Here is a 26,444-nt window from a genome sequence, read left to right as displayed (position 1 = left end):
AGACTCACTGTGTGTGCAATAATATTGTTTAACATGATTTTTGAATGACTACCTCATCTCTGTACCCCACACATACAATCATCTGTAAGGTCCCTCAGTCGAGCAGTACATTTTAATCACAGATTCAACAACAAAGACCATGGACATTTTCCTATGTCTCGCAAAGAAGAGCACCTATTGGTAGATGGGGCATAAAAAAAGCTAACATTGAATATCCCTTTGAGCATGGTGAAGTTATTAATTACACTTTGGATGGTGTATCAATACACTCAGTAACTACAAAGACACAGATATCCTTCCTAAGTTGCTGGAGAGGAAGGAAATCACTCAGGAATTTCACCATGAGGCCAATTGGAGTTTAATGGCTGTGATAGGAAAAAACTCCACAATACTTACCTAAATGACAGAGTGAAAAGAAGGAAGCCTGTACAGAATAAAAATATTCCAAAACATGCATCCTGTTTGCAATAAGTGAAATTGCAAAAAAATTGGCAAAGAAATACACCTTTATGTCCTGAATACAAAGTGTTATGTTTGGGGCAAATCCAAAACAACACATCACTGAGTACCACCCTTGATATTTTCAAGCATGTTGGTGACTGCATCATTTTATGGGTATGCTTGTCATTGGCAAGGACTAGGGAGTTCTTTTATGATAAAAAATTAATGGAATAGAGTTTAGCACAGGCAAAATTCTAGAGGAAAACCTGGTTTAGTCTGTTTTCCAACAGAGACTGGGAGACATACCTAGAAAGACTCAGAGATATAGTCGCTGCCAAATGTGATTCGGAAAATATTCAGACCCCTTGACTTTTTCCACATATTGTTATGTTACAGCCTAATTCTAAAATGGATTAAATTATTTTCCCTCAATCTACACACAATACCCGATAATGGCAAAGAGAAAACAGGTTTTAAGAAATGTTAGCAAATGTATTAAAAATAAACCTTATTTACATAAGTATTCAGACCCTTTGCTATGAGACTCGAAATTCAGCTCAGGTGCATTCTGTTTCCATTGATCATCCTTGAGATGTTTCTACAACTTGATTGGAGTCCACCTGTGGTAAATGCAATTGATTGGACATGATTTGGAAAGGCACACCCCTGTCTATATAAGGTCCCACAGTTGACAGTGCATGTCAGAGCAAAAACCAAGCCAGGAGGTCAAAGGAATTGTCCATAGAGCTCCAAGACAGGATTGTGTTGAGGCAAATATCTGGGGATGGGTACCAAAAAATGTCTGCAGCATTGAAGGTCCCCAAGAACACAGTGGCCTCTATCATTCCTAAATGGAAGAGCTTTGGAACCACCAACAATCTTCCTAGAGCTGGCCGCCCGGCCAAACTGAGCAATCGGGGGAGAAGGGCCTTGGTCAGGGAGGTGACCAAGAACCCGATGGTCACTCTGACAGAGCTCCAGAGTTCCTCTGTGGAGATGGGAGAAGGATAGTTACCGGAGTTGTAACTCCAGTTCTATGAGTGGAGCGGAGCTCCATAGGGGAGCTCTGCTCCTATTGGTTTACCCAGCTGCCTAGGCAGCGAACAGCCTGAGAAAGAATGATGCACACACCTGTAGCCATTGGGAGCACAGGTGTCCCTATATAAGGGGACGCTTCCCATCAATCAGCCTCCCTTGAATTATCTTCAGCGAGACTGGAGGGTCGGCAGGGCCTTAAGTCCTATGGGGCTCCTTTGCGCTCATAGAACTGGAGTTACAACTCCGGTAGCTATCGTTCTATATCGTGGAGCTCCTCCCCATAGGGGAGCTCTGCTCCTATTGGTTTAAGGCGGAGCGCAACGCTCCAAAATGTACTCCCTGCCGAGCCCAACACTTCCCACTTAATGAAAAGGTCGGGCCTAGCAATGGCTACGACCCAGTCCTACAGTACTGTAACACAATGTGTCACAATATACTGTGTCCTCAGTACAATCCGCCACACTCAGTCCATAGACCAAGGCCAATGACTAGTGGGCAGATAACCAGATTATGAGCCATACTAATCTGAACAAGCAATTAGATGGTGTCACAATCCCGTCAATATTTAATGACCGGTCTAATAGTAATGTAATAAAAGGTTAGAAACACTCCTAAACATGACCTCTACTATACTGAGAATATCAGTCAGGAGTCATGTCACATATGTCTCTCTCCTAGAAAAGAGCGGACCTAATGGAAACCAGCCCCATCAGTCCTGCATCTTTCCCTCTTAGTTCAAGTCCTCCCATCAGCTACGCTGAGTACAGACTGAGCCAAAGAGTTAGAAGACATATCTAATAGATAGAAACTGATAAAAAGGAGACGGTGACGACCACAACACCACTGTGCAAATATCCTCTACCCCTGTTCCTCTGAAAAGGGCAGTAGAAGCCGCCACTCCACGAGTAGAGTGGGCTCTTATACCCAGAGGCGATGGCCGCCCTGCAGCTTCATAAGCCATCTCAAAGCCAATGAGACAGACGCTGTTTAGAAAGTGGTCTACCCAGTGCAGCTGCACCGTGACACACAAACAGCTGAGGCGATGCCCTAATCGCCGCCGTGCGCTCCACGCAGCACGCCAAGGCGCACACTGGGCACAGGCTATGAAGCCTTTCCTCTCTCCTCTCAACATGGGGAGGGGGAGAAGGCCCACAGCTCTACAATCTGTGATCTGTATGAGCTCTTAATAACCTTAGGCATAAATGCCGGTTTAGGACGTAATACCGCTCTGCTCAGATCGCCATTAATGGCAAGGCAGCCGGGTCTCGTCGAAAGAGCGCACAAATCACTGACATGCTTAGCAGTGGTCAAAGCGAGCAACAGTGTCGTCTTCAAAGATAACATCTTGAGGGGAATTTGATTCAATGGCTCGAACGGTGGCTCACAGAGCGCTTCGAGTACCAAAGCCAAATCCCACTGAGGATGCGTTTCACCAGAGGGTGGCTGAAGACAGTGTCTCTGCCAAACCCCTCATTACAAGCCGAAATCGCCGCCGCAAACACCTTAATGGTGGCTGGTGAGCGCTACTTATCAAATAGGAACTGTAGAAATGAGAGCCCCTTCTGACCTCACCTGGACTAACAGCGGGGGAATGCAGGACAGCGGTGGAAATGCGTACAGGAGAACCTTCGGCTACAGTCGGTGCGCAAATGCGTCCGTCCCCAGTGGCGGTTCATCCTGAGCTCGAAGAGAGAACCAGAGAGGGCAATGCGCGTTCACGCATGACGCGAATAGATCCACCTCGGCTCTCCCGAACTGTTCCCAAATTTGGAGAACAATGTTGGGGTGCAGAGGCCACTTGTCGTCCCGAGGACCCCCTTCGGGACATGATGTCTGCCCCTACGTTCAAGTAGCCTGGAATGTGTGCTGCTCTCAACAAGCGAAGGTGCTTGTGAGCCCACAGCCATATGGAGTGCAGGAGACCTGACTCCTCCTTGGCGATTGATGTAGGCTACTGTGGTTCGGTTGTCTGACCAGACCAACACATCGTGACCTCGAGAGAGGCCACACACCTCCTATCGCCCGAGTCTGACATGTCCCTCCCCATCCAGTCAGAGAAGCATCTGTAAACACTGGGATGTACGAGGACACTTTGCCTATTGTGACCCCGTGCGTCAAAACGTGCGGGTCTCTCCAATAGTTCAAGTCCGCTCTGAGCGAGAGGGGAACCACTAACAACTGACGACGACGCACCGGGTCTAGTCGTAGTTGGGCGAACCATCGCTGTATCCTGCGCATGTGCAGGAGTCCCAGCAGAACCACGGAGTGGGCAGACGACATGAGACCCAAGAGTGACATGACCGAATGCGCCGTCACCGTGTGATTCGGATGAAACCTTCGTAGAGCTAACAACAGGGCAGCCCGTCGAGGATCCGAAATTCGAGCCTTCATCGTCACAGTGTCTAGCTGTATCCCTAGGTAGACAATCTGATGACTGGGCCAGGGCACGTTCTTTTCCCAATTCACAGCGAACCCCAGACGCGTGAGATGAATCACTGTCTGTGTCATGTGTGTGATCGCCAGCTCTGCTAATGGGGCGAGAATCAGTAGGTCGTCTAGGTAGGCTACAACCCTTATCCCCTGACGATGCAATGGTTCTATTGCCGCCTCTACACATTTGGAAAAGGTGCGAGGTGCCAGGGCGTACCCAAATGGCACCCTCGTGTATTCGTATGCCACCCCTTGAAAGGCGAAATGCAGAAACTTCCTGTGACGCGGATGTGCCGGCACATGAAAGTATGCGTCCTTCAGGTCTATGGTTATACAAAACAACTATTTTGGACACATTCCAGCAGACGTTTTGTCGTAAGCATTTGAAAGGGCCATTTGGCTACGCTCTCTTTGAGAACGCGTAGATCCAATATCTGCCTCATTCTTCCAGTCTTTTTTGGCACTAGGAAGTAGGGCGAATATAGCCCACTGTTTTTTTTGCTCTCGGGGAACTACTGTGACCGCCTCCTTCGGCAAAAGTTCCGTAATCTCTGCAACAAGAGTGCCGACTTTTTCCTGGCGTTTTCATCACAATCTCCACCACCCCCTTGAATGGGGGAGGGGTCTGATGAAATTGGATGGCATAACCCTTCTCCAGCGTCCGGTCTATCCAGGAGGAGAGGGTACAGCTTCGCTGCCACTCCCAATAATGCTGAGAAAGCGTGAGAGCGCGAAGCTGTGGTGCATTCAGTAGGAAAAGCCTGTATTCCTCCATGGTACTCGCCACCACTGTCCTCAGACAGTTAAGTGGTGGTACAACCCAAGGCAGGCCTCTCATGAAAGGGAGAGGAAACATGAGAGCGTTCTGAGAGAAACAGGGGCGATGACATGTTGGTTATACTCGTAACATTGTTGTCCCAGCCCTCCGTGAACGCAGCATGGGTCTGAACTACACTGACTGAGGCGCTCGCCTGAGTCAGAGCGCCGTCTCCCAATAGCGATTGCGTCATCAGTCCAATAGCTGGCTGTGTACGCAGACTGCTATGTGAAACCTGAACCACCTTACTCCTAGAAGACTATGGTGTGAGGTTATGAGGTGTAGCGCGGCAGCTCATCAAAGGCGTCCGCCTTGCTACCCTACTCAAACCTGTCTCGTGTGTGTGCTCAGCTACGCACCCATGGTGGGCTGTGCTACACTCAGAGTAGTGAGAGGGAGAAAGAGAGAGAAAAGGAACCTGAACGGTCTCGGGTTTGTCATGGAAAAGAGGTTATCTTGTGACAAAGTCAATTGGAATCATCTCTTTATTAGGCAAACAACATGTAGGCTCCTCCATACCCTCAACAGCAGGGTGGGGAGGGAACAGCGGGCACAGTTAAGCAAGGTGCTGTGCTCTCTCCTATTATCTACACCGCGTCACGTCAAAGGCGGCATCTCTTCTGGCCGCCCTTCGGGTGATGCAAGGCAGACGTCCTGACAACCTCTCTCGTCGGCGGAACAGTTGGCCCCTCTGGCGCTGCAAGAGGGGCTGGGCCCGCTCCCCTGCTGATGGAGGCTGCCGTCTGGCGCCGGGCACGATGCCGAGCAGTAGACCCAGGTCTACAGCAGGTGTTTAGACAGGTGCTTCCTTTTCTCATCTAGTTTACTGAAACGCTCCGTCGTATCTTTGACCGCGACCCTGAAAAGGCCTTCGTCAGAGATGGAGGCTTTCAAGAGCGTGGTTCGGTCGGCCTCAATCATGGCCGTCAGAGACAGCCAGAGGTGTCGTTCCGCGACCACCGAAGTGGCCATGGACCTCCCCGCACATACAGCCGACGCTTGTGTAAGGTGAAGAATGGCGCCGGAAATCCTCGACGCCTCTTCCACCTCCTCCCCCGTGAGCTCTGTCTTACCCGTGGTGAGATGGGACAGAGAGGCTGCGAGGAGGGCAATATTATTTGCTGCTGCTACAGGACTTCTCAACTAGCTGAGCCGTGAATTGGGTCACAGCTCATAGCGTGCTGTGACCCTAAGCACACGAAACATAAGTCGTGTGAGTCCACAGCCGCCATAGAGGAGCAGCGACACAGAGCTCTGAAAATAGCTTTTGGGGGTGGAAAATCAACAGGTGTGCTCATTTTCGGGACAACGTCGAGGCTTGGAGATCGATGGCGGGTTCGTCCTGAGTCTTCTCTTCTCTTTAGGCTTCTTCAGTCCAGTCCAAGTCGCTGAAGATAATGGGAGGCTGATTGAGGGGAAGCATCCCCTTATATAGGGACACCTGTGCTCCCATTGGCTACAGGTGTGTGCATAATTTTTTCTCAGGCCTAGGCAGCGGGGTAAACCAATAGGAGCAGAGCTCCCCTATGGGGCGGAGCTCCACGATATAAAACCTTCCAGAAGGCAACCATCTCTGCAGCATTCCACCAATCAGGCCTTTATGGTAGAGTAGCCAGACGGAAGCCACTCCTCAGTAAAAGGCACATGACAGCCCGCTTGGAGTTTGCCAAAAGGCACCTAAAGACGCTGCAAAGGTGCTTCAACAAAGTACTTAGTAAAGGGTCTGAATACTTATGTAAAAGTGATATTTCCGTTTTTCATTATCAACAAATTTGCTAAAACCTGTTATCACTTTGTCATTATGGGGTATTGTATGTATATGCGTGAGAAAAAATTAATATTTAATCCATTTTGAATTCAGGTTGTAACACAACAAAATGTGGTTTAAGTCAAGGAGTATGAATACTTTCTGAAGCACTGTATTATCGTAGGGCAAGGTGGAGAGATATTACCATATTAGATATACCTATCAAATTGTTTCAGTGCATAGGAAGTAGAGGCTATATAGTGTTCGATTTGGGATCAGGCATAACAATACCTCGCAACCCTATCTATCAAATGTTCCCAATTGGCTAAAGACTTGGCTACTTGTTAGTGGAGCCAGAAGATAATCATTACCAGCTAGCATTTAAAAAATAATAATTCTTGACCCAACAATGAAACCTCAGTTTGGGTAGGCCTAATGTTTGTTGACGTTTGAAGGGGAACTGATGAACAATCAATGTTCTATCACGAAAATCAACAGCCTTACTAAAAGTGAGTTATTAGCTTGTAGGAATAATTTGCCTTGGGCTACTTCTTAGTTAACTAATCTAATTCCAATCCCATTTCAGACTTGTAACACATTTTACCTCATCAAAAGGAAGTAGTTAACTAGCCTTGCATTTATGCTTTGTTTAAATGGTGGAATGAGTGAGATTTCAACAATTCAACAGTATATACGTAGCATAGCTACAGCAGTCAAGCTAGTCAAAGAGAAGCCTTTAAATGTCTGTGACCTTATAACTGCATCTTCTCATCGCATACTGTGTCTTTAAAGACAATGAAGCCTTATGCTAATGACAGTGAAATTGCTAGCATTTCCTATCGTTGCTCTACAGGCCTAGATAAGTGTGATGTGGCTGGCTTATCGAGCTAGTCTAAACACAACAATGTATGAGTTGTCTGGTTGGTGCCAATGACGATGGTTCTAGGGGTCTATGAACAGATAACCTAACTTGAATACAGTGCCTTGCAAAAGTATTCATCCCCCTTGGTGTTTTTCCTATTTTGTTGCATTACAACCTGTAATTTAAATGGATTTTATTTGGATTTCATGTAATGGACATACACAAAATAGTCCAAATTGGTGAAGTGAAAAAAATAACTTGTTCCAAAACATTCTAGAAAATAAAAAACGGAAAAGTGGTGCGTGCATATGTATTCACCCCCTTTGCTATGAAGACAAAGGAGCTCTCCAAACAGGTCAGGGACAAAGTGGAGAAGTACCGATCAGGGTTGGGTTATAAAAAATATATACAAAACTTTGAACATCCCACGGAGCACAATTAAATCCATTATTAGAAAAATTGAAAGAATATGGCACCACAACAAACTTGCCAAGAGAGGGCCGCCCACCAAAACTCACGGACCAGGCAAGGAGGGCATTAATCAGAGAGGCAACAAAGAGACCAAAGATAACCCTGAAGGAGCTGCAAAGCTCTGCAGCGGAGATTAGAGTATCTGTCCATTGGAGACCACTTTAAGCCTTACACTCCACAGAGCTGGGCTTTACGGAACAGTGGCCAGAAAAAAGCCATTGCTTAAAAAAAGAATAAGTAAACATGTTTGGTGATCGCCAAAAGCCATGTGGGAGACTCCCAAACATATGGAAGAAGGTACTCTGGTCAGATGAGACTAAAATTTAGCTTTTTGGCCATCAAGGAAAATGCTATGTCTGGCGCAAACCCAACACCTCTCATCACCCCGAGAACACCATCCCCACAGTGAAGCATGGTGGTGGCAGCATCACGCTGTGGGGATGTTTTTCATCGGCAGGGACTGGGAAACTGGTCAGAATTGAAGGAATGATGGATGGCGCTAAATACAGGGAAATTCTTAAGGGAAACCTATTTCAGTCTTCCAGAGATATGAGACTGGGACGGAGGTTCATGTTCCAGCAGGACAATGACCCTAAGCATACTTCTAAAGCAACACTCGAGTGTGGTCCTCTGTAGCTCAGCTGGTAGAGCACGGCGCTTGTAACGCCAAGGTAGTGGGTTTGATCCCCGGGACCACCCATACACAAAAAAAAAGTTGCTTTGTATTTAAAAAAAGTTGCTGTAAGTCGCTTTGGATAAAAGCGTCTGCTAAATGGCATATTATTGTTTAAGGGGAAACAATTAAATGTCTTGGAATGGCCTAGTCAATGCCCAGACCTCAATCCAATTGAGAATCTGTGGTATGACTTAAAGATTGCTGTACACAGCGGAACCCATCCAACTTGAAGGAGCTGGAGCAGTTTTGCCTTGAAGAATGGGCAAAAATCCCAGTGGCTAGATGTGCCAAGCTTATAGAGACATACCCCAAGAGACTTGCAGCTGTAATTGCTGCAAAAGGTAGCTCTACAAAGTATTGACTTTGGGGGGGGGGGTTCTGTTCTGTTTTTTTGTCTTATTTCTTGTTTGTTTCACAAGAAAAAATATATTGCATCTTCAAAGTGGTAGGCATGTTGTGTAAATCAAATGATACAACCCCCCCAAAAAATCCATTTTAATTCCGACTTGTAAGGGAACAAAATAGGAAAAATGCCAAGGGGGGTGAATACTTTCGCAAGCCACTGTAACATACAGTAGCTTGTTGTATTGGGGCATCCATTTACAACGAGCCAATCATCACAGAAACGCTGCTCTTGTAGTGAGAACAGTCGCTCTGGATAAGAATGATGTAAATGTAACAGTACCATGGCCTGATCTTCATCTGGAGTCAATAAGATAGCAAACGAACCCACACATTTTAGTGAATCGAGTCACTATATAGTTGAATCTTTACATAAGGCTGAAACCTAAACTGCACCCCTTCCAGTGTGTGTGTGTGTGTGTGTAGGTGTCCCTGAGAAACTGTACCCTATGCAAGCATGAGTATGTCAAGTATGTCTGAAAGAATTCCCTGTCACTCACTCAGTGTCACTGAGCATTTTCTAAGCTGGATCAATGGGAATCTTGGAAACACACAAAGTCACACAAACTGGCTGGTTCACACACACACAGGCTTTACATAGCAGCACACTAACATACACTCAGCAAGCAAATAAACTGTCCCCCTGAGCTACAGGCCCACGCTCCCATCTGATACATAGAGAGTATGACACACACTTTGTTGGTGAACCATCATCTCCGCAAGCCCATGTTACCTTTACTTGCAATACTGGAGCGAGTAGCACACAGACATATTTGCAATTTCTAGAGGAATGTAGCTTAGACATGCAAACAACTACATAAACCAACCCATGCCAGAGGCACACACACACACAAACTAAAGCTGCTTTAACTCTCATAAACCCTATAAAACTGACAGTCACACAGATACACACACATCAAATCAAATGTTATTTGTCACATGCTTTGCAAATAACAGGTGTAGACAATGTGAAATGCAACAATGCAAAGCAACAAAAAAAAAAAGAAAAAGAAAAAGAATAACACAAGGAATAAATACACAATGAGTAACGATAACTTGGCTACAGACACAGGTACCAGTACCGAGTCCATGTGCAGGGGTAAAAGGTAATTGAGGTAGATATGTTCATACAGTGCCTTCAGAAAGTATTGACACCCCTTGACTTTTTCCACATTTTATGTGTTGCTGCCTGATTTTGTGTAACTGATCTACACACAATAACCCATCATGTCAAAGTGGAATTATGTTTTTAGAAATGTTTACAAATTAAAAATGAAAAGCTGAAATGTCTCGAGCGAATAAGTATTCAAACCTTTTGTTATGGCAAACTTAAATATGTTCATGAGTAAAAATGTGCTTAACATGTCACGTAAGTTGCATGGACTCAATTTGTGTGCAATAATAGTTTTTAACATTATTTTTAAATGACTACCCCATCTCTGTACCCCACACATACAATTTATTATAAGGTCCCTAAGTCGAGCAGTGAATTTCAAGCACAGATTCAACCACAAAGACCAGGGAGTTTTTCCTCTTTTCCTAATAAGGGCACCTATTGGTAGATTGGGAAAGAAAAGCAGACATTGAATATCCCTTTGAGCATAGTGCAGTTATTAATTTAAAACTTTGGATGGTGTATCAATTAGGGGTGGGCGGTATACCGGTATGAATGTGAATACCAGTATGACGTTGTGCCATGATATGGATTTTGCCATATCGTGCATATCATGATAAATGAATGTATGAAATAAGGCAGGGGTTTTCCGTTCAAAATTTCTGTCGAGTGATACAGTTCTGTCGAGTGATACAGTTCAAATTGTTTACTTTACTAGAAACATAGCCTTTTTTACACGCAATCTGCCTACCAATCAAAGTCAACAAAAAAGCATGCCCAACTGCAGAGAAAGCGAACATTTAGTGAAGTAAACTCCTTTCGTTAGCAAAAGTGTCCGAAAATCAAGCATTGATGATGACTGAAGACAAGGAAAATAATGCTATTGAGGTTGATTTGCAGGACGAAGAATTGGTTCGAATTAAGGGGGCCTCCTCTGTCGTTTGGAACTGGTTTGGCTTTAAGATATCCGACCTCGACCAACAAACCGTACTGTGTAAGTTGTGTCGACGCATTGTGCTAGCCAAAGGTGGAAACACCAGCAATCTTTTTCACCACCTGAAAACCCTGCATGTGCGCGAATATGAAGAATCTACCAGAATGCGTGCAACAAACCCCCGGAGCAGCGGAGCAAGTCACAAGACATCTTCAAGCCAGACCAGCACTCAGCTGTCACTCAAGGCATCATTCGTTAGTGGTACTCCCTATGACAAGAAGAGCAAGAAGTGGAATGAAATAACGAGTGCAATTACGTATCACACAGCGAAAGACATGGAACCAATTCAAACTGGAGAAGACAGTTTCAGAAAGTTGATTTGAACTGTAGACCCAAGATTCGAGATCCCGAGCCGTACATTCTTCAGCAAAACATGTCTGCCAGAACTCTACACAGAATGTCGGGACAGAGTTGCCAACGAAATCCGTAACGCTGCATTCTTCTCTACCACTGCCGACTTATGGTCAAGCCGGACCACAGATCCATTAGCCTAACGATTCATTACATTGAGGACAACTGGAAGCTGCAAAGCAAATGCCTTCAGACCTCTTATTTCCCAGATGACCACACGGGATAAATAATTGCAGCAGGGCTGAGGGATGCACTTTCATCCTGGGGCTTGAAGGAGTCACGTCAAGGATGTATGACTACCGACAGCGGATCGAACATGGTCAAAGCATTGGAGCTGAACAAATAGACAAGACTAGGGTGTTTCAGACACAGGCTACACATTGCTATTGGTAAGTTTCAACGTCCAAAACACAGAGCTAGGTAGAAAAATAACCTCACTTAAAAAACAACAACATAAAATGCTGAATAACTATTGTATTCCTCATCTCCTCTGTTTAAAGTTAGAGCTGACTACACTGCCTGATCCTTCTTATACGTTAAGCCGGATATATACAGCTATGCAAATCTAGAATATTTGTAAATGTGTGCAATATCCAAACATTACATGTATTACATTGCTTTTGTTTATAATTGATACATTAGCTTATGGTTTCAATATATTAATCTATCCGCTCTTTCAATAATAGCCTTCCCAATAAATGATCCCGTTTTCTCTCTTAATCACAACAGTTGTTTGTAAATCTATAGATGGATTACATTTGTAATCATGTCCAGTGTCCATGCTGTAAATTGTTGTAATTACAGCAGATGCTATGTTATTTCTATTGAATAATTGTGATTCATATGTAATTATTTTTCACCTTTTTATTTTGCAGAGAGGAGTGTCCAAAACGAACCTCGGGTTTCCTGGGCCACAGGAGTGTGCAAGAAAGTGGTCAGCACATTTTCCTATAGTTGGAAGAAGCAGAAGGCCCTGACAAGCGCACAGGATAAACTGAGCCTGCCCCTCCACAAGCTCATCACAGAATCCCCGACAAGGTGGGGATCTCGACTGCACATGATGAAAAGAGTCCTGGAGCAGGAAAAGGCCATCACACAAGTCCTGGCAGCAGACAAAAAAAACACGTCACCTTGCACCCTCCTGGCAAGACATTGAGGTCTTTGAATCTATCACGGCAGCACTTAAGCCACAGATGCCCTGTCAGGAGAGACATACGTGAGTGTGTGCTATCTGAAGCCGGTCCTCCATTTGTTCAAGACGGAGGTTCTGAAATCAAATGAGGGCGAAGCCAAACTGACCAGAGAGATTAAGATGAGGGTCCTCAATTACCTGAATGACAAATACACTTACCCCGAAACAGATGAGCTGCTCACCATGGCTACCTTTCTGGACCCAAGGTTCAAGACCACCTACATGACCACTGAGAAGCTGGTGGAGGTGAAGGTGAGAGCTGCCTCCGAGACAGAAGCCCTCCTGGTAGGGAACATAGACGTGGGAGACTTCTCTTTTGAAGAGGACCAGAGTGAGAGAGAGAAAGAAGCTGCCACTGCTCCACAATCAGCAAAGAAGTCCAAGAAGAGCCTTGGGAGCTTCTTTAAGAAAACCAGTAGTGCAGCTGCCTTAAGAACCCAGAGACAGGTCATCGAGCAAGAGCTGGACAGCTACACACTGATGACGGCAGCAGACAGTGAGGCTGATCCTTTGGAGTGGTGGCGAGTTCACGTATCCAACTTCCCACAATTGAGTTGTCTGACAAATAAATACTTATGAGAGAGCATTTAGCACTGGGGGCAATGTGGTCACATGCCACAGGGCAACTTTGAAGCCAGAAACTGTCAATAGGCTGGTGTTCCCGGCACGGAACTTGTGAAGAGGGAGGCAGTGAATTGTTACATGCTGAACTGAGAAACATACAGACTGTCTGGTTAATGCTTGAAGTTCATAACTTGAATTCATAATGACCGGTGTTATGCTGAAAAAAGACTGCACTTCTTATATTTGGCAGGATAAAGTTTACATCCTGACTACTTTAAATATTTTTTGATAAAATGTTACTGCATATTTATTTAACCTTTGCTTATGTTTCATGTTTGCACAGGTTTCCCACAGAAGTAAAACAAACCATTAAAAAAAAAGTGCAATGCCCCCTTTCTGTTTCTATAAGGTTAAAAGCAATTTTTAATCATTTATTAACTTTGAAGGGCTCATAAAATGTTAAAACATTTTTTTACAGTTTATCGTGATATTATATCGTTATCGTCCAGACAGTGGAAAATAGTGATATTAATTTTTGTTCATATTGCCCACCCCTAGTATCAAAACACCCAGTCACTATAAAGATACAGGCGCCCTTCCTAAATCAGTTGCCGGAGTGGAAGGAAACCACTCAGGGATTTCACTATGAGGCCAATATTGATTAAAACAGTTAGAGCCTAATGGCTGTGATAGGAGAGGATGGATCAACAACATTGTAGTTACAACCACAATTGTAACATAAATGACAGAGTGAAAAGAAGGAAGCCTGTACAGAATAAAAATATTCCAAAACATGCATCGTGTTTGCAAATAAGTCATACTGCAAAAAATGTGGCTTAGAAATTAACTTTTGTCCTGAATACAAAGTGTAATGCTTGGAGAAAATCCAACATGTCACTGAGTATCTAACATGTCACTTCATGTCTAAGATAACCTGCCTAAATGACTACCGACCCGTAGCACTGACGTCTGTAGCCATGAAGTGCTTTGAAAGACTGGTCATGGCTCACATCAACAGCATAATCCCAGAAACCCTAGACCCACTCCAATTTGCATACCGCCCCAACAGATCCACAGATGATGCAATCTCTATCGCACTCCACACTGCCCTTTCCCACCTGGACAAGAGGAACACCTACATGAGAATGCTATTCATTGACTACAGCTCAGCATTCAACACCATAGTGCCCTCTAAGGTCATCACTAAGCTAAGGATCCTGGGACTAAACACCTCCCTCTGCAACTGGATCCTGGACTTCCTGACGGGCCGCCCCCAGGTGGTAAGGGTAGGTAACAACACATCTGCCACACTGATCCTCAACACGGGGGCCCCTCAGGGGTGCGTGCTCAGTCCCCTCCTGTACTCTCTGTTCAACCATGACTGCATGGCCAGGCACGACTCCAACACCATCATTAAGTTTGCCGACGACACAACAGTGGTAGGCCTGATCACCGACAACGATGAGACAGCCTATAGGGAGGAGGTCAGAGATCTGGCCGTGTGGTGCCAGGACAACAACCTCTCCCTCAACGTGACCAAGACAAAGGAGATGATTGTGGACTACAGGAAAAAAAAGAGGACTGAGCACGCCCCCATTCTCATCGACGGGGCTGTAGTGGAACAGGTTGAGAGCTTCAAGTTCCTTGGTGTCCACATCACCAACGAACTATCATGGTCCAAACACACCAAGACAGTCGTGAAGAGGGCACGACAAAGCCTATTCCCCCTCAGGAGACTAAAAAGATTTGGCATGGGTCCTCAGATCCTCAAAAAATTCTACAGCTGCACCATCGAGAGCATCCTGACTGGTTGCATCACCGCCTGGTATGGCAACTGCTTGGCCTCTGACCGCAAGGCACTACAGAGGGTAGTGCGTACGGCCCAGTACATCACTGGGGCAAAGCTCCCTGCCATCCAGGACCTCTATACCAGGCGGTGTCAGAGGAAGGCCCTCAAAATTGTCAAAGACTCCAGCCACCCTAGTCATAGACTGTTCTCTCTGCTGCCGCACGGCAAGCGGTACCGGAGTGCCAAGTCTAGGTCCAAAAGACTTCTCAACAGCTTCTACCCCCAAGCCATAAGACTCCTGAACAGCTAATCATGGCTACCCGGACTATTTGCACTGCCCCCCCACCCCATCCTTTTTACGCTGCTGCTACTCTGTTAAGTATTTATGCATAGTCACTTTAACTCTACCCACATGTACATATTACCTCAACTACCTCAACTAGCCGGTGCCCCCGCATATTGACTCTGCAACGGTACCCCCCTGTATATATAGCCTCCCTACTGTCACTTTATTTTTCTGTATATATAGCCTCCCTACTGTCACTTTATTTTACTTCTGCTCTTTTTTTCTCAACACTTTTTTTGTTGTTGTTTTATTCTTACTTTTTTTGTTTAAAATAAATGCACTGTTGGTTAAGGGCTGTAAGTAAGCATTTCACTGTAATGTCTGCACCTGTTGTATTCGGCGCATGTGACCAATAAAATTTGATTTGATTTGATTTGAGTACCACTCTTCATATTTTCAAGAATGGTGGTGGCTGCATCATGTTATGGGTATGCTTATCATCGGCAAGGACTAGGGAGTTTTTTAGGATAAAAATAAACTGAATAGAGCTAAACACAGGCAAAATCCTAGAAGAAAACCTGGTTCAGACACTGGGAGACAAATTCACCTTTAAGCAGGACAATAACCTACAACTTAAGGCTAAATATACACTGTAGTTGCTTACCAAGATGACATTGAAATGTTCCTGAGTCGCCTAGTTACAGTTTTGACTTAAATCTACTTGAAAATCTATGGCAAGACTTGAAAATGGCTGTCTAGCAATGATCAACAACCAACTTGCCAGAGCTTGACGAATGTTTTAAAGGTTAAATGGGCAAATATTGTACAATCCAGGTGTGCAATTCTCTTTAGAGACTTACCCAGAAAGACACTCAGCTGTAATCGCTGCCAAAGGTCATTTTACCATGTATTTGCTCACTTTGACATTACAGAGAATTTTGTATAGATTGTTGACCAAAAATTACAAATCCATTTTAATCCCACTTTGTAACACAACTAAATTTGGAAAAGGTCAAGGGGAGTGAATACTTTTTGAAGGCACTGTATAGGCAGTGGTGTGTATTCATTGATGCCAAGGGAAGCCAGGCTTCCCCAAAAACGTTACCAATCATTTTTTTTACATAATTGATCTTTCATCTCTCTGTGTTTCATAATTTTTCTTCAACTCACACGAGGCTGAATGCATCTCACCGGAGAAAGCATCCGAGCGAGCGAAACAGCGCCCCTCTGTCTCTGTATGTGTAGGCCATCTATTTAATGCGGTCTGGTCCAAAAGAGTATGACATTGTTGCCGCCCGTAGCATTGAATTCAAGGGAAGCCAGCGAGCATTTGGCCTCCCTTGATAAAAAATTTAAAATTAAAATAGCCAATCAAAGTTGAGCTAAACTGAGTGAGCACAACTGTGAATGGTCCTGGCACCAAAAAAAAGTGTCAAAGGAAGCCACTTTGGATTTGACATCACTCCTATCAAATCACATTCAGAGCACAAGTCATTGACAGAAACAACTTGAATTGTTGCATCTCGTTGCGTTGTTGTCCTCCGGTGGCTAAAATTGGCCCTTTCCTAAATTAGCCATGGATGGAGATAGGGATTTGGACTTGTGGTTTAACTTAATTCTCCGTACTGGCCAATGATTATAACGGCGGTTCTGATCCAACCATTAATTCATACATTGTGCCCCTGGCCTGAGAGAATGAAAGTTCAATATGTACAGTTGAAGTTGGAAGTTTACATGCACCTTAACCAAATACATTTAAACTCAGTTTTTCACAATTCCTGACATTTAACCCTAGTAAAAATTCACTGTCTTCGGTCAGTTAGGATCACCACTTTATTTTAAGAATGTGAAATGTCAGAATAATAGTAGAGAGAATGATTTATTTCAGCTTTTATTTATTTCATCACATTCCCAGTGGGTCAGAAGTTTACATACACTCAATTAGTATTTGGTAGCATTGCCTTTAAATTTTTTAACTTGGGTCAAACGTTTCAGGTAGCCTTCCACAAGCTTCCCACAATAAATTGGGTGAATTTTGGCCCATTCCTCCTGACAGAGCTGGTGTAACTGAGTCAGGTTTGTAGGCCTCCTTGCTCGCAAACACTTTTTCAGTTCTGCCCACAAATGTTGTATAAGATTGAGGTCAGGGCTTTGTGATGGCAACTCCAATACCTTTACTTTGTTGTCCTTAAGCCATTTTGCCACAACTTTGGAAGTATGCTTGGGGTCATTGTCCATTTGGAAGACCCATTTGCGACCAAGCTTTAACTTTCTGACTGATGTCTTGAGATGTTGCTTCAATATATCCACATAATTGTCCTTCCTCATGATGCCATCTATTTTGTGAAGTGCACCAGTCCCTCCTGCAGCAAAGAACCCCAACAGCATGATGCTGCCACCCCCCGTGCTTCATGTTTGGGATGGTGTTCTTCGGCTTGCAATATACCCCCTTCTTCCTCCAAACATAACGATGGTCATTATGGCCAAACAGTTCTATTTTTGTTTCATCAGACCAGAGGACATTTCTCCAAAAAGTATGATCTTTGTCCCCATGTGCAGTTGCAAACCGTAGTCTGGCTTTTTTATGGCGGTTTTGGAGCAGTGGCTTCTTCCTTGCTGAGTGGCCTTTCAGGTTATGTCGATATAGGACTCTTGTACCTGTTTCCTCCAGCATCTGCACAAGGTCCTTTGCTGTTGTTCTGGGATTGATTTGCACTTTTCGTACCAAAGTACGTTAATCTCTAGGAGACAGAACGCGTCTCCTTCCAGAGCGGTATGACGGCTGTGTGGTCCCATGGTGTTTATACTTGCATACTATTGTTTGTACAGATGAACGTGGTACCTTCAGGCGTTTGGAAATTGCTCCCAAGGATGAACCAGACTGTTTTTTCTGAGGTCTTGGCTGATTTATTTTGATTTTCCCATGATGTCAAGCAAAGAATTTGAAGGTAGGCCTTGAAATACATTCACAGGTACACCTCCAATTGACTCAAATGATGTCAATTAGCCTATTAGAAGATTCTAAAGCCATGACATCATTTTCTGGAATTTTCCAAGCTGTTTAAAGTAAAAAGGCACATGACAGCCCGCTTGGAGTTTGACAAAAGACACCTAAAGATTGAACTCTTTGGCCTTAATTACAAGCGTCACATCTGGAGGAAAACTGGCACCATCCCTACGGTGAAGCATGGTGGGGGCAGCATCATGCTGTGGGGATGTTTTTCAGCGGCAGGGACTGGGAGACTAGTCAGGATCGAGGGAAAGATGAACGGAGCTACTGAGAGATCCTTGATTTTATTTTATTTTAATCTCTTTTAGTCCTCATTTGGACTAATCTTCCAAGAGTCCCATTAAAATACAATTTATAATACGATCACATTTTCACATATAACACACTGTTACAGACAGACATAATACACTGACATATTGACCAGATAAATACTCTAACAGTCTGAAAAGATTGATTGATTCCTTCATCTACCATAGTCCTGCACAACATTCAAATGTATTATATTTAAATAGTTCTAAAGTATTGTTTGAATTTATATATTGAAAGTTTCTGGTTTGCTCAGATATATTATTCAATTTCTTTATTGCTCTGAATATAAATGTTATTTTGCCTATTTCTCTTTTGTGTCTGGATGAATTGATGAAAACCTGCTCTAGAGGGCTCAGAACCTCAGACTGGGGCGAAGGTTCACCTTCCAACAGGACAACGACCCTAAGCACACAGCCAAGACAACGCAGGAGTGTCCATCTTAATATTTTCTTTTTATTGGAAAGTCTGAGATATGGCTTTTTCTTTGCAACTCTGCCTAGAAGGTCAGCATCCCGGAGTCGCCTCTTCACTGTTGACGTTGAGACTGGTGTTTTGCGGGTACTATTTAATGAAGCTGCCAGTTGAAGACCTGTGAGGCGTCTGTTTCTCAAACTAGACACTAATGTATTTGTCCTCTTGCTCAGTTGTGCATCGGGGCCTCCCACTCCTCTTTCTATTCTGGCCAGTTTACGCTGTTCTGTGAAGGGAGTAGTACACAGCATTGTACGAGATCTTCAGTTTCTTGGCAATTTCTCGCATGGAATAGCCTTCATTTCTCAGAACAAGAATAGACTGACGAGTTTCAGAAGAAAGTTATTTGTTTCTGGCCATTTTGAGCCTGTAATCGAACCCACAATTGCTGATGCTCCAGATACTCAACTAGTCTCAAGAAGGCCAGTTTTATTGCTTCTTTAAATCAGCACAACAGTTTTCAGCTGTGCTAACATAATTGCAAAAGGGTTTTCTAATGATTGATCAATTAGCCTTTTAAAATTATAAACTTGGATTAGCAAACACAACGTGCCATTGGAACACAGGACTGATGGTTGCTGATAATGGGCCTCTGTAAGCCTATGTAGATATTCCATTTTAAAAAATCTGCCGTTTCCAGCTACAATAGCCATTTACAACATTAACAATGTCTACACTGTATTTCTGATCAATTTGATGTTATTTCAATGGACAAAAAAATGCTTTTCTTCCGAAAACAAGGACATTTCTATTTGACCCCAAACCTTTGAAAGGTAGTGTATGTATATACACATTTGAAAATATAATCTAAAAACCTGTTTTTGCTTTGTCATTATGGGGTATTGTGTGAGGGGGAAAAACAATTTAATCAATTTTAGAATAAGGCTGTAAAGTAACAAAATGTGGAAAAAGTGAAGGGGTCTGAATACTTTCCGAATACACTATAGGTAGGCACAAAGTGGGTTGAGGGATTCCACAATCTCCACCAGGTCATTCAAAATGTGCAATGGTGGCACAAAATGGCTGCCATACAACCATGAAGTAGGAGTTGGTTGCTACCAGGGCTGGGCTCAATTCAGAATTTGGAACTGACTCCCATTCAACTCATAAATTGAAATTCAATTCAATTTTCCACACCCCAAAAGATGTAGAATTTGAGTGACAAGAAGTAGAATATTTTTTTTTTTTTTTTTTTTTTTTTTTTTTTTATTTAGCAGACGCTCTTATCCAGAGCGACTTATTTATTTCAAGTGTTTAGAATAGCCAATTATATTTCCAGCAATCATTTCATTTGTTTGGCTTATTTTTGAAGTTCTCAGTGTCAACTTGAGGGTTAAACTAATGCATTCCAAATGTAGTATTTTCCCCATATTGAACAACATGTAAGTGATTAATTAAATATAATATTTACAATTCAGAATTGATCCCAAACCTGGTTGCTACACAATGGTGAAGGTTGAGGTGAGGTAAGATGAGGTGAGTGACCCATTCACAATATAAAGTCCCTCTATACCCTACATTAAACAAACAGTCTCTCCAGGATTCCACGATAGCATACATATGCGAGAGCTTGCAATTTTGACCAATCACTGCACTTTACCGCATGAAAGAGTCCAATCAATATAGGTTTCGCAATTTCGACCACTGTTACCTCGGAAAACTGCCCAATCAAACCACACGTCAAACTTTTTCCCCCCATCAGCGTGTAAAGCTGATGGTTGATGGCTGACATATTATGACTGACAGGCAGAACAAAGAACATGAATCCATCTCATTTACAGTGGGGGAAAAAAGTATTTAGTCAGCCACCAATTGTGCAAGTTCTCCCACTTAAAAAGATGAGAGAGGCCTGTAATTTTCATCATAGGTACTCGTCGACTATGAAAGACAAAATAAGAAAAAAAAATCCAGAAGATCACATTGTAGGATTTTTTATGAATTTATTTGCAAATTATGGTGGAAAATAAGTATTTGGTCAATAACAAAAGTTTCTCAATACTTTGTTATATACCCTTTGTTGGCAATGACACAGGTCAAACGTTTTCTGTAAGTCTTCACAAGGTTTTCACACACTGTTGCTGGTATTTTGGCCCGTTCCTCCATGCAGATCTCCTCTAGAGCAGTGATGTTTTGGGGCTGTCGCTGGGCAACACGGACTTTCAACTCCCTCCAAAGATTTTCTATGGGGTTGAGATCTGGAGACTGGCTAGGCCACTCCAGGACCTTGAAATGCTTCTTACGAAGTCACTCCTTCGTTGCCCGGGCGGTGTGTTTGGGATCATTGTCATGCTGAAAGACCCAGCCACGTTTCATCTTCAATGCCCTTGCTGATGGAAGGAGGTTTTCACTCAAAATCTCACGATACATGGCCCCATTCATTCTTTCCTTTACACGGATCAGTCGCCCTGGTCCCTTTGCAGAAAAACAGCCCCAAAGCATGATGTTTCCACCCCCATGCTTCACAGTAGGTATGGTGTTCTTTGAATGCAACTCAGCATTCTTTGTCCTCCAAACACGACGAGTTGAGTTTTTACCAAAAAGTAATATTTTGGTTTCATCTGACATTCTCCCAGTCCTCTTCTGGATCATCCAAATGCACTCTAGCTAACTTCAGACGGGCCTGGACATGTACTGGCTTAAGCAGGGGGACACGTCTGGCACTGCAGGTTTTGAGTCCCTGGCGGCGTAGTGTGTTACTGATGGTAGGCTTTGTTACTTTGGTCCCAGCTCTCTGCAGGTCATTCACTAGGTCCCCCCGTGTGGTTCTGGGATTTTTGCTCACCGTTCTTGTGATCATTTTGACCCCACGGGGTGAGATCTTGCGTGGAGCCCCAGATCGAGGGAGATTATCAGTGGTCTTGTATGTCTTCCATTTCCTAATAATTGCTCCCACAGTTGATTTCTTCAAACCAAGCTGCTTACCTATTGCAGATTCAGTCTTCCCAGCCTGGTGCAGGTCTACAATTTTGTTTCTGGTGTCTTTTGACAGCTCTTTGGTCTTGGCCATAGTGGAGTTTGGAGTGTGACTGTTTGAGGTTATGGACAGGTGTCTTTTTTACTGATAACAAGTTCAAACAGGTGCCATTAATACAGGTAACGAGTGGAGGACAGAGGAGCCTCTTAAAGAAGAAGTTACAGGTCTGTGAGAGCCAGAAATCATGCTTGTTTGTAGGTGACCAAATACTTATTTTCCACCATAATTTGCAAATAAATTCATAAAAAATCCTACGATGTGATTTTCTGGATTTTTTTTTCTCATTTTGTCTGTCATAGTTGACGTGTACCTATGATGAAAATTACAGGCCTCTCTCATCTTTTTAAGTGGGAGAACTTGCACAATTGGTGGCTGACTAAATACTTTTTTTCCCCACTGTATATTGCTGCAAAGTCCTTAGCGCTCCACCTAAGATAACCTCTAGTCTAGGGAAACACTGCTAGAGCTCTTTGGACTCTGAGGAGACTGTCTGCAGAGTTGAACAGCTGTTGGATGGGCAAATCATAAGTGTGGTTTAAGCAGGCCAGGAAATGTGTGTGTGCATGTGTGTGTGTTAAAGCATTCTGGGCAGTTTAGGGTGGAAACACTGCTGAGCATACACACACAAGTTACTAAAAGCCAGATTCCCCTTTCAGAGGAGAACCAGATGTGCAATAAATTGAAGTAGGGCGATGGTGTGTGTGTGTGTGTGTGTGTGTGTGTGTGTGTAATGAAGTAAATCGAAATGAGTTTGTGTAATACTGATGTTATACAGAACTGAACTGTCAAAAATGTGTGTTTTAATGTTTATACATGTGAGCTATTTTGTGTGCACGTTATGGGTGGTCAAATCAGCCTGTATGAGTATGGATTTCTGCATATAAGTGTGCAACAGTTGAGGTAGTGTGTGTGTGTGCATACACACCTGTGTGTGAAATTGTTTGCATAGTGTGTATCTAGCAAATTCCTTTGAACGTTAAATGCCTGATTTGAAGTAAGAGCAAAAATACTCTACAGCCCACATAATTGATACGCTGTTTCAGGTGTGTGTGGTTGCAGGAGTCTCTTTCGAAGTAACCAGGTCATTCATATAAAAGCACAGGCCCGAGCAAAAACACTCTGCATAATGGAAAACTAATTAATATAGAAGGGTCAATATCCAACATAACTCAAAATATTGCTGCAATCAATTGGCTATAAACCCACAACTGGTTGTTGTTGCATTCTTTATTTAGTGAAATTATACTATTATAATAACACTGTTACAACGTATATTTTTGATTTGGGGGGGACGATGTTACTACGGGGGGGGATTCGACAATACTACGAACCTATTATGCTTACCTTGAACTGAAAGGGATGTATCTCGTTGAGTGAGTGTCTTCTTAGCTTCTTGGTTAGAGTCTTCAACATACTGAACTTTTACGAATATGGCTTCACCAAACTATTTTAGTTGCTATATGTACACTGGTGTGAAGCCATGCGACAACTACAGTGCATTCATTGGGAATGTACAGCAGTTTGCACGTCTAACAGTCACACACATTTACACATGAACGCACACACCACACACAAAGATGACACGCTCAACTTCTGTTGAAGATATAAATCAGCCCCCGAAATCAGGTTGAAGATAAACTCTGTGCTGGTCAAATTCTAGACATGATAGCGACCAAATCCGTTATTTGTGACAGGCTGGATTAGGACCAATTTGAACTAAAACCGACTTCGTTCTTGTGCGTTCATTTAGTTTTGTAGCGACGTAGCCAGTCCTGGTAGCTGGTTTCCCATGTCCCAAATTAATACATCATAGTAGTTTCGACTTTCTCCTCCTCGGCTTTGCAAAATAATTCTACAAAGAGCGCGCGAGCTATGTAGGTTACTTTTACTGAACTTGCTCACATTCAGACACGCACACAGCACTCACTCTCACACACATACACACAGCCGAATGTAGGCTACATGGCACGCTAGTTTACAAGAACAGACATACTACTTCTCTCGCTTATGGATCCGGCTTTTTCATTGGCTTCTCAACCGAATGATGTCGTTTTTTTCTGTAGAGGGAGGGGTGACTGCCTATTTCTTAAAGCCATACCTTGTTCACATGGAACGATATACGCATTGTGTTTATATTCGGCCTATCTATGAAAAAAGCATTAAGTCTGTAATGTATTTCAGCCAATTTTCATCTATTGGAGGAACAATAGGGTTACTTAGATTTGGGAACTGTCATTAGGATGATGATGTGTGTCAAGTTTCGAATTTGAACTATAAAGTAGCCTAATTAGTTTTGAATACAAAATAATATAATGTATTAGAATAGAATAAAAAATAATAAAATAAAAATAGAATATCACTTTATTTATCCATTATACAGGGACAATAGAAACTAGCATTTTTGCTGATTTGATGTTCCATTGGTGATAAAAAATAATAGCTTAAACAAAAACAGCTTAAAGAAAAGGGGCACCCCAAAAAGTTACCCATGACCACAAAATATGAACAATGTCTCATTACAAACTTATATTGTGAGTTATGATAAGGTAATACAGTTTTAGTAAGCCCATGTGGCATTTATAAGTTAGTTTCTTCAGGAATCAATGGGTATATCATAGATTGAATGACCATTGTACAGCTCGAAATCTTCCAGATTGTGCCTTTAATGTAAGTAAGTGAGTGCATCGAAGGCAGGGAAAGACGAGAGGGAGGAGGAGAGTTATGTATATGTCATATATAATAGTCTTCATATTCTTACTTTAACTTCGGGTTGCTTCTAGTCTGTTCTGTGACATGTTAGCTTTGGCAGCATTGATATGTTTCTTGTCATGCCAATAAAGAATATGGCACCACAACAATCCTGCCAAGAGAGGGCTGCCCACCACAACTCATGGACCAGGCAAGGAGGATATTAATCAGAGAGGCAACAAAGAGACCAAAGATAACCTGAAGGAGCTGCAAAGCTCCACAGCGGAGATTGGAGTATCTGTCCATAGGACCATTTTAAGCCACACACTCCACAGAGCTGGGCTTTACGGAAGAGTGGGTAGAAAAAAGCCATTGTTTAAAGAAAAAAATAAGCAGACACGTTTGGTGTTCGCCAAAAGGCATGTGGGAGACTCCCCAAACATATGGAAGAAGGTACTCTGGTCAGATGAGACTACAATTTAGCTTTTTGCCCATCATGGAAAACGATATATTTGGCGCAAACCCAACACCTCTCATCACCCCGAGAACACCATCCCCACAGTGAAGCATGGTGGTGGCAGCATCATGCTGTGGGGATGCTTTTCATTGGCAGGGACTAGGCAACTGGTCAGAATTGAAGGAATGATGGTTGGCGATAACTACAGGGAAATTCTTGAGGGAAACCTGTTTCAGTCTTCCAGGGATTTCCGACTGGGACGGAGGTTCACCTTCCAGCAGGACAATGACCCTAAGCATACTGCTAAAGCAACACTTGAGTGGTTTAAGGGGAAACATTTAAATATCTTGGAATGGCCTAGTCAAAGCCCAGACCTCAATCCAATTGAGAATCTGTGGTATGACTTAAAGATTGCTGTACACCAGCGGAACCCATCCAACTTGAAGGAGCTAGAGCAGTTTTGCCTTGAAGAATGGGCAACAATCCCAGTGGCTAGATGTGGCAAGCTCATAGAGACATAACCCAAGAGACTTGCAGCTGTAATTGCTGCAAAAGGTGGCTCTACAAAGTATTGACTTTGGGGAGGTTAACTGTTATGCACGCTCAAGTTTTCTGTATTTTTTTTGTCTTATTTCTTGTTTGTTTCACAAGAAAAATATTTTGCATCTTCAGTGGTAGGCATGTTGTGTAAATCAAATGATACAAACCCCCAAAAAATCAATTTTAATTCCAGGTTGTAAGGCAAGAAAATAGGAAAAATGCCAAGGGGGGTGAAAACTTTGGCAAGCCACTCTATGTAACTTTTTGGGCGACCTGACCAAATTAACATAGAAATGTGAGTTATAGATCTGTCATTCTTATTGAAAGCAAGTCTAAGAAGCAGTAGATCTGTTCTATGTACGCTATTTCTGTGCTTCCCTTGCTTACGTTTAGTTTTTGCGTCTTTTACTTTTGGTTCTGTACACCATTTTCAAACACCTGAAAATGCCATATTTTTGTTTATGGAAAATATATTTCACAGCGGTTTAGATGGTACAATGATTCTTTACACTATACTTGCTTATTTTGTAAACTAAACTGATATTAGGCAAACTATTAGAATTTTAGTAACCAGGAAATGGTGTAGCGATTTCTGTAGAATGCATCTTTAAATTTAGAAAAACATGTTTTCACCTCACATGTGAAATGCAGTTGTATGTGAAATTTGTGGTTTTACATGTTAAAAACCTTCACATGTGAAAATCTCACTTTTACATGTGTAATTGAAAGTTCCCATGTGAAAAACATTAATATCTTAACATCTAATTAGCAGATTCACATGTAAGAAAATTCCACACGTGAAAATCTCCCTTTCACATCAG

At 43.1% G+C, this 26,444-nt stretch overlaps 1 protein-coding gene across 1 annotated transcript in view; it reads right to left on the bottom strand.

Moving 5' to 3' along the window:
- LOC311145663 (uncharacterized protein) overlaps nucleotides 1-23,855 on the bottom strand; it is a gene marked incomplete at its 3' end in the record, with an annotated part of 31,796 nt that extends 7,941 nt beyond the window's left edge. The window contains exon 1 of the mRNA XM_084181926.1: nucleotides 23,283-23,855. Coding sequence (XP_084038052.1) covers nucleotides 23,283-23,351 — 69 coding nt within the window. The 5' untranslated portion in view covers nucleotides 23,352-23,855. The remainder of the gene's footprint in view (nucleotides 1-23,282) is intronic.
- Between the last annotated feature and the right edge of the window lie 2,589 nt (nucleotides 23,856-26,444).

Source organism: Coregonus lavaretus (genome assembly GCF_964263955.1).
Source record: "Coregonus lavaretus genome assembly, chromosome: 18".
In the NCBI taxonomy this organism is placed as follows: domain Eukaryota; kingdom Metazoa; phylum Chordata; class Actinopteri; order Salmoniformes; family Salmonidae; genus Coregonus; species Coregonus lavaretus.
Note: the sequence above shows the minus strand (reverse complement) of the source record. Positions and strands in the feature narration are given on the sequence as shown.